The sequence below is a fragment of the Pocillopora verrucosa genome, chromosome 9 (assembly GCF_036669915.1).
Source record: "Pocillopora verrucosa isolate sample1 chromosome 9, ASM3666991v2, whole genome shotgun sequence".
Lineage (NCBI taxonomy): Eukaryota > Metazoa > Cnidaria > Anthozoa > Scleractinia > Pocilloporidae > Pocillopora > Pocillopora verrucosa.
In genome coordinates, this window is record NC_089320.1 from 11,164,875 (window position 1) to 11,173,091 (window position 8,217).

Below are 8,217 nucleotides of genomic sequence, written 5' to 3' on the forward strand. Positions count from 1 at the left end.
CGACAGCTCTGACTATTTATTTGCAACATCGTTTGAAGACATACTGCGTGTATCTCAAGACAAACAGAAAACAGATCTCGACCCAGATCCAAAATCAATGTAGCAGCAACAACAAGTAACCAACAAAAGCCAGCAACTATTTATTTTCCACAATACACAGAACAAATATTTTAGGGAACAAAATTAACTTAAATTAGCACTCTAAGGCACTTGGAAGTGTACAGTCTTAATAGCCGAGTGGTTAAAGCAATCGAGAAAAATTTATGATATGCACGGGTAGTAAAATTCAAGACTGTAAAAAGAACAAAGAGGTTATGGAATTAAAGCAAATTATAACATTACCCAGGTTGCAGTGATTTTGCTTTATTTCGCTCTGTGATTGGTCTAAGAAACTCGCGCCACCACGTCAACCAATCAAATGCAAACTAAAACCAACTTCAACTTGGTCATTCGCGTTTTCCCTCGCTTGAAGTAAGTTTCCTGTTTTTGTTCTGCATTTTCACGAGAGAGAATCAAGTCTTCTCTTGCTCGCTTGGTTCTCATTGGTCAATGCTGGTCTTAACCTTTGTTATGATTGGTTGCTGTGATACTTTGGTTTTGGTTTTTCGACACTTGATTGAAAACTGTTTCAATTAATACGCGACAAATAGTAAAGTTATGAAAAGAGAAAAAAGTTCCCGATAACGATGGAACAAACTCATGCAAATTACTACGTTTATGGGGGAATATAAAAGGAATATTTAGAAAATGTATTACAAAGAAAACTAAGCCACTGCTAAGAAAGGGATCTACTAAGAAATAAAATAATTTTAGTATATGTTGCCAGAGACAAAAATATGCTGGTCACGGTTAATCGAAAGGTGGATAATGCTATCCACTAAATAAATCTCTATCCAGTGAATAGCACAGTACGTTTTGTTAACACTTATCCACTGAATAGTGATTTATCCGTTGGAAAGCGTCATTCGCCCTTGGAATAACTGGGCCCTAAGCTTAGACAGCTTGCTATCACTTACTGATATATTACCGGTAATTTCAAAAATATTTTTTGTTTCTAGTTGAAATGGTCGTCAATATTAAGATCTAGGTATTTGACACATCGAAAATTATCCTTGGGTCTTGTCTAAAGAACTTCTTTTAGAAAAAATGAATGTTGGTAATTTCTCTGCAAAGAATAAAACTTTAGATATTTGGCGACACTTATGTGGCTAATGTTAAGTCAATATTGACCTTAATTTGACTGAAGACAATGCAATGTAATGAGGCCAGATCATGTTTAGAGCGAAAGCGTCGTAAAAGCATACTCGAAGTAATTACAACGGCCGATCAGAAGTTTGAGTTCAAGACCCCAAGTTGGAGAAAATGCAAGCGACAGGTTCCCGATTGGTACTTGTGTTGCATGTGATTGGCTGAGAGGGTGGTGCCAGTTTCCTAGACAAATCAGAGGGCCTGTAATTCTTCCAACACCTCCGGGATACACGTCTAGAATGGAGGATTTGGGGCTCAGTCGACCCACAGTGATTTTTCCTTTGTACAAAGCTCGTCACACATCAACTCATGCATGTGGAGGTCTATCAGATTCGATTTAGGTCAGCTATCACTGCACATCCGGCCCGCACGCGCCCTACCCGCCCCATACGCCTCTTAAATTTCCCACAAATTCGTCAGTTCCCGCTTTGTTGCTTGTCACGTTTTCTTTTTGGTTGAATGTATTTGAAGCTTGCATCCACGTCAGGATTTTCGAACAAAATAAAATCACCCTCGGTTGATTTCTTCGGTTTGAGCGCCTCTTTGCTTCGTCTGTATCCATATAAAGTGTAGATAATCAGTCCTGTAACATGGAAAAAAATAGACGATCAAATGAAATTATTCACTTAGAAAAAATTGCTGAAGGGAATAGTACAAATTATAGCTGTAAAAAAAACGTAACCATCTTACTTTCCAAGAATAGGAGTTTCATTAGATAATTGCAGAACAGACTTTCGTTTGGGCATTAAGTAGAGCATACATAGCGTTGAGAGCGAGACAGCGAAACATCGGCATCGGTTCTACCATCCGTTCTGGGCTCATTCTCCTTGTTATTTTGTTGTCCCATTGGAGATCACAGATCATGGGATAGGACGCCAAGAATTGTTGTCTTAGAGATTTAGTAATGTCAATGCTTGTTTGTACCATTGATTTCCACAAAAAAAAAGCACAGGAACGACCCAAAGATTGCAAATGTATTTGTAATTTTCAAATTGTTTCTTTGCTTTCGCATCATCAACCTATAGTTATATCATCATCATCATTATTATTGTAATCGCTCGTTGCGACAGTAGGGGCTTAAGGCCGTCACATTTTCCGCCCAACCCCTTCCGTGTGTCGCGTGCTAGCTATATATGGGTTAAATTTTCTCGGTACTCGTTTCTTGTTGGGAAGATGACTATTAAAAATCAGAGAAACTCAAGAAGTCGGTAAAGCGGTAAGTCACTATAAAAACGTTCGAAAAAGAAGTGTCCTCGAGATTATATTACCTGGAATTAGCCACGCGCCAAATCGTACAAAAGACAAATAATCCAACCCGGAGATCAGAAGTATATTAACAAAAATGGTGATGATTGGTAGCCAGGGAGAACACGGCACCATGATAGGAAACTCTGCATGGTTCTTAGGCTGTCGCGTTAGGAATGTAACAGCAGCAACTATAAAAACTCCACTCATGCCAGCAGCAAAGAATGCCCAGCTCTCCCCCTTTAGGATGCCATTTGACATAGTCATGAGGACAGCGGCGAGGCATGAAAGACTGAGAACCAATAAAAATACAGCAAAGGTGGCATTATCACGTGTCATCGTGTTAGGCTTTTTCCTAGTGTTACTTTTTTGGATGTCACTTTTCTCATGTTCTGATTGATCGAAGAATGGAGGTGGATATCGTGATGCCAATGTGATTGACTTCAGCCACTCGTTTGTTCGTTCAAGCTTAGCTGCTTTCCCGTACACTTGACTTTCCACACCAGGCTGGTAACGTGCTATTAAGATCGAAATAGCAACCAAGGTGTAAGCCAAGAGGGTGCCAATTGAGAGAAGCTCAATCTGAAAAGAATGCAACACCTGATGGGATGTTCAGTGATATCAAATGTACCACCCAGCTCGGAGACAGAAATTCTAGGTAATTCAGCTATATTATGATTGTTTGTGAAATAAAATAAAGACGTGATATTCAACAGAAAGGATCAGGGCTGTTTTTGAGGCCTGTGAGGTATTTCAATTATACCAGAATCATTTTTATACCACCACAAGTTTAAGCAGCTTGTCTTTATTACGATTATTCTGTGTTAACAAGACACCTCTACAGCAACTCTTCAAGAGCCATGCAAGTGTGAGCTTACCGTGATTGCGAAGTATTACTCGTGGGAAATATAATCTTGATGTAAGAAAATATTACTCGTGGGAAAAGAAACTGTATCACTGTTAATCAGACAACGAGCAACCCCTTTCTGGTACGAATCAGACTAAACTGGGACGGAATTTCATGAACATTTTTCTGATAGGCACATGACAAAAATGATACGACAGAAAAAAACATGGTGTTAGCACTATATTCAAGAGCTTGCCGGGATGATTACTGTACCGCGAGGACTCTCATAATCGCGGCCCCCTGATACACTCACACCGTATCTTACGATTGCTTACTTTAACCAGAGAAACAATGTCCAAAGATGTAATTTTGACGCAAATAGTTGTGTAGAGCCGGGTGTCAAAGAACTGTCTATCAAGGAAAAAACAAAGCTGTAGAGATTTGCTTGGAGGCAAAGATTTCTGTATGCAAGTACACACTGCGTGGAATGAAAAGCATGCAAACGAAAAATAATATCAACAACAACAACAATAATAAAGAAAGTTAGCCATAATATACCAAATGTTCTGTGGAGAACAAAGCTGCCAAGCATCCACTGAACACACCATGGACAATGGAAATTGTTGTTAAGGGACTGGATATTTCATCAATACAAGCAAAGCCAAACAGAAGGCCATCAAAAACCATAGTGCAGAAAACGCGAGGTGCCGCCAGCGAACACGAGATCAAACCATGTGATGTTGCTGAAATTGCTCCAATAGCAACGGCATAGTCAGCCCCTGGAATAACGCGAAAGATCTTAGCGAGGGGCGCGAAACCGCTCTTTTCATCGAAAGGTATTGCCAAGGTGAAGATAACAGTAGTTCCGCAATACATTATTGTTATTAAAGTAACTGTTAAGATTGCAACTAGGGGAACCGATGACCCTGGTCTTTTTATCTCTTGGCTTGCAGAAGATATGGCATCCAGGCTAATGAAGGTGAAGTAGCTCTTAGCAGCGGCTCTCAAAATGTCATGGGCACCATATGGCAAAGCTTTATTGTGTGTCCAGTTATCTGGTTTTGCAAAAAAAAGACTGATGACAAGAAGTAGGATTAATATTGCAGAACTGAAAGCTAACATGGTGTGGTTGAAGAATATGGCCCATCGCATTCCCGCAGCAATGATACAAGTCACGGCTATTGGTAGAACGAATGCAAGAAAATCTGGAAATGGAGCCAGAAAAGGATCATTCCAAGTTGCCACCTCGTCTTTAAAAAACTGGTAAGCCCTTCCTCCGAATATGTAATCAATGTACTCGCTACATGTTCTTGCTAATACTGCTGTTACGATCACATATTCTAAAATCATTGTCCAGCCCACGATGAAAGCCCAAATCTCACCAAGAGCTGCATAACAATAAACGTAGGCTGAGCCACACTTTGGAATCCTTGAGCTGAACTCGGCGTAACATATCCCGGATAATAAAAAGGATAAAGAAGTCACAATGACGGATAAAATGACAGCAGGCGCTGCAATATCTCTTACAAGCTTTGGAATTATGATGTATACACCAATACCAATTGCTGTACCCGTTCCCAAGAGTGTCAAATCCATAGTTGATAAAATTCTTCTGAAAGAACCCTCTGACAAACGTGAAAGGTCGGGTTTGGTTCTTGTTATTTTTGTCAACAAACTCGGGTATTTTGAGCCTAAAAATGAAAAGACTTGTTGTTAACTATATGATACGTGGTTGGATCTGTTTAAGATTCCCCACGAATTAACTATTATTGAACAAGGTTACTCTTATACTACAAGGCAATATTTGGCTATCGTCTCCTCATATTTGCACAAGCAAGGGTGCGAATATGTTACTATCACGTTTACGCTGTAAATGAAACTTTCAGAAGTAATAGTTTCACCTCAAACAACTTCCTTGGAAAATTGTTGTCGTTAGAGAGGTTTTTTGTCATACACAGACCTAAAAAAGCCCAGAAGGGGAGCTTTAGTTGCGTGATTTATACTACCCTTCACCAAACAAATTTCCTTAGAAGTTTTTGTTGAAAGGGAGATTCTGTTTTACATGCTGAGCTGCAGCTACAATGCACCATGATTAGGAAGATTCTAAGGCGCATTTCTCTTACCGCTTTGTCCTTCGTCGTATTCTTCGAGATTCTCTGACATTTTCTGCAAAACAGAATGTATAATTCATTAGCTTAACATCGCTTGATGTCGGTGTAATCAGTATTTGACTTTCAAATTTTTTTAGAGATATATCCTTCCTTCCTCAAGCTATCTTTATCAAAGTCTATTTTTATCACTTGGTTCCACGTAGACATACAAGAGATTGAAGAAAGATTCTAGACTATCAGGAATATCAGGCAACCAGAGCGGATGTTTTAAGATTCTCTTCCTTGACGTTATTCGAATACTCGCTTGTTAACTCAGATTTTCTCCTTTCGCCCAACGCACGAGACGACGCCGTTTAAGACATCTTTCTTTATATCTCTCATCTATTTCCATAAAAACGAGATTAGTTGTAACTTGACACAATAAGGTAAATAAAAAGTAAAATGAGGTGCTCGAGTTCATTGTTGGTGACATAGATAGATCGAAAAATCGAAGGCATGGTCGATATTTTAGTCTTTATATATATAACACAATCAACCTCTTGGAATATTCATGTTTTCTTGTTGTAAGGACAGTAAAATTACGAGAGTATTCCGATAGGAAAGATTTTGTGCTTTATTATGGGAAATAATTTATGCTCTACCCTCAAACGTGTTTCAAACATTTGTATTTCTCGCTTGTGGCCATGTAAATTTTTGTTTAAATGGTTATAAAATTGCCTTGTTCTTTTTCAAGAAGCAAATAAAATCCTAATTCCAATCCATTCCGCAGAGAGCTAGAAAGGTAGCATGGTTTTGTTTCATACATTTCCATGAATTTGATCAAACGATAACATGGAGTATCTCTTGATGAAACACTGACCTACCACTTTCTATACCAGCTAACCAGTTTCTCTGCCAAATTATTCTGAATAACTTTTCGAGGATTAATATCTTTAAAGAGTTTGTTAAAGGCCAAAGTTTATCAAGGAACTGTTAAAAATTAAACCTACCTTTTTCATATCGATATTTGAAATGCAAGGCCTCACTACAACATGAAAACAAAGAAGTCATGCCAGTTTACTTACCCTGAAGGTTTCCGGTTGGTCCGTTCGATTTGTTTTGCCGTAGTAAAATCAAATAATAAGAACTGTGTACTGAGTACTGTGCTTATTGATAGTTTGATTTAAGTTACTTTCCTTTTTCTTTATTGTAGTAACGTACCCGTCAGTCAGCACCGGCTCCTGGGTGATGGTTCAACGTCAAAAGAACTTTTCTTATATTAGCATTTATTTCATGCCAAGGCAACCAGATTTGGGAATATTAAATAACGCCCAAATTAAAAGGTACGATACCATTTATTCAACAGGAACACGTATATGTTCTAAAGACACACATCTCACAACGGCAGTTAACAGAATGATAAACAAAGAAGTTATGTAGGGGCCCGCACCACGAAAATGATTTTAATAGAAGATCTTTCGCTCCTGAAATTGTCCTTAAAGATGCCAAAAACAAGTGCAATTATGGCATTGCTTTTTAGTCATAATCAATCCATTTTAAAAGTTACACAGAGCTGGAACCCAAAGTAATTCCCCTGTAAAAATAGCGGTCGAATTTCAAAACTCATCGAAACAAAAAATTAGCCCTATGGCAATACTGTAAAAGGTCAAAACATGCAATACTTGCCAGAATTTTCACACCAATACAACTTCCCTTCAGTTGAAAAATAGCCCCTGAAATTATTCATGTCTTATCATAAACGTTTATGTGATTGCATTATGGTCTGATCAACCATGCAAATGTCGATAATTTTCTTCATCAAATTTAACTCAAAATTTTAATACCTCTCTCAGTTGATGCTCGCGCTATAATATAGCTCAGTTTTGCTGTACAGCCCCCTTGATTCAAAAGTTTGTTTGAAATGAAATCTTATCCTCTATCTCAACCCATTATACTATAATAAATATCTTGCTAACCTCGTCTTTTTCGGTCGACACTGTAAGTTACGGAACCTCGATTTCTTCCACTCGGATTCAAACTCGGTTAGTAAGAAATAATTAAGTAATTTTTCTATTGAAGCGTATGTGGCTAAAAATTTTACGTTTTGATATTTCCAAATACAGGGTGGCTATTTGAGTGTCGATTTAAGTTTTCTTAGCATTTTGATATGTTTTATTCTTCTAGCCCCCGTCTTAGATATCTTTCGAACAGCAACTGTTGTGGAGGATATAATTTGCATCTTTCAACTTGGGTCCTCCAGGCGGCTATGAGCTGGTTCTTCACGTACAAATGAAACTGCTCTTGATGAACATGGGGGATTGGGAAGGGGTGCAAGCGTTAATCGAGGCCCAGGCTTTTGATCGGGATCAAGTAACAAGTAACTAGAATTATGAGCAGCTTTACTGCGACATACTGCTGCTTTAATTTGGTAATTTTTTACATGAAAATGTTCAAAGGAAATGGAAGAATTCTCATGGAAGACCCAACGACAGATTGTTGCGGCTGGACAAATTTAAGGGGAAAAAATATGCCATCTTTACCCTCTATTTCCGAATAATCGCCGGTTAGTGGTTGATTCGAAAAGGCCGGGTTTCAGTGAAGTAAACACTGGGGGCGGTTAATCGAAAAAGAAGAAGTAATAAAACTTAAATTAATGATTTCACAATTCAAAATATGTAGGGTGAGTTGTTTCTTCGATTTTGCTCTCAGTTATGGTCTTTCACGACTGTTGCTGTTAATTTCGATCTTCAGTTAAGTTGGGCTATTACAAAGTGGGAATCAATGCAT

General features: G+C 38.4%; 1 protein-coding gene across 1 annotated transcript; it reads right to left on the reverse strand.

Moving 5' to 3' along the window:
* Nucleotides 1-204: 204 nt before the first annotated feature.
* Nucleotides 205-6,648, reverse strand: LOC131793880 (cationic amino acid transporter 4). The gene is made up of 5 exons (XM_059111385.2): nt 6,516-6,648; nt 5,464-5,506; nt 3,899-5,031; nt 2,517-3,075; nt 205-1,831 (listed from the first exon to the last, which is right to left on the reverse strand). The coding sequence occupies exons 2-5, from the start codon at nt 5,501-5,503 to the stop codon at nt 1,665-1,667; spliced, it is 1,899 nt and encodes a 632-aa protein (XP_058967368.2). The 5' UTR covers nt 5,504-5,506; nt 6,516-6,648; the 3' UTR covers nt 205-1,664.
* Between the last annotated feature and the right edge of the window lie 1,569 nt (nt 6,649-8,217).

Excerpts from the sequence above, each read along its gene's own strand:
- LOC131793880 (XM_059111385.2), bottom strand. The coding sequence starts at position 5,503 with ATGTCAGAGAATCTCGAAGAATACGACGAAGGACAAAGCG. Across the intron at positions 5,032-5,463 it reads ATACGACGAAGGACAAAGCG|GCTCAAAATACCCGAGTTTG; the intron begins GTAAGAGAAATG and ends TTTCATTTTTAG. Across the intron at positions 3,076-3,898 it reads TGTTCTCCACAGAACATTTG|ATTGAGCTTCTCTCAATTGG; the intron begins GTATATTATGGC and ends CATTCTTTTCAG.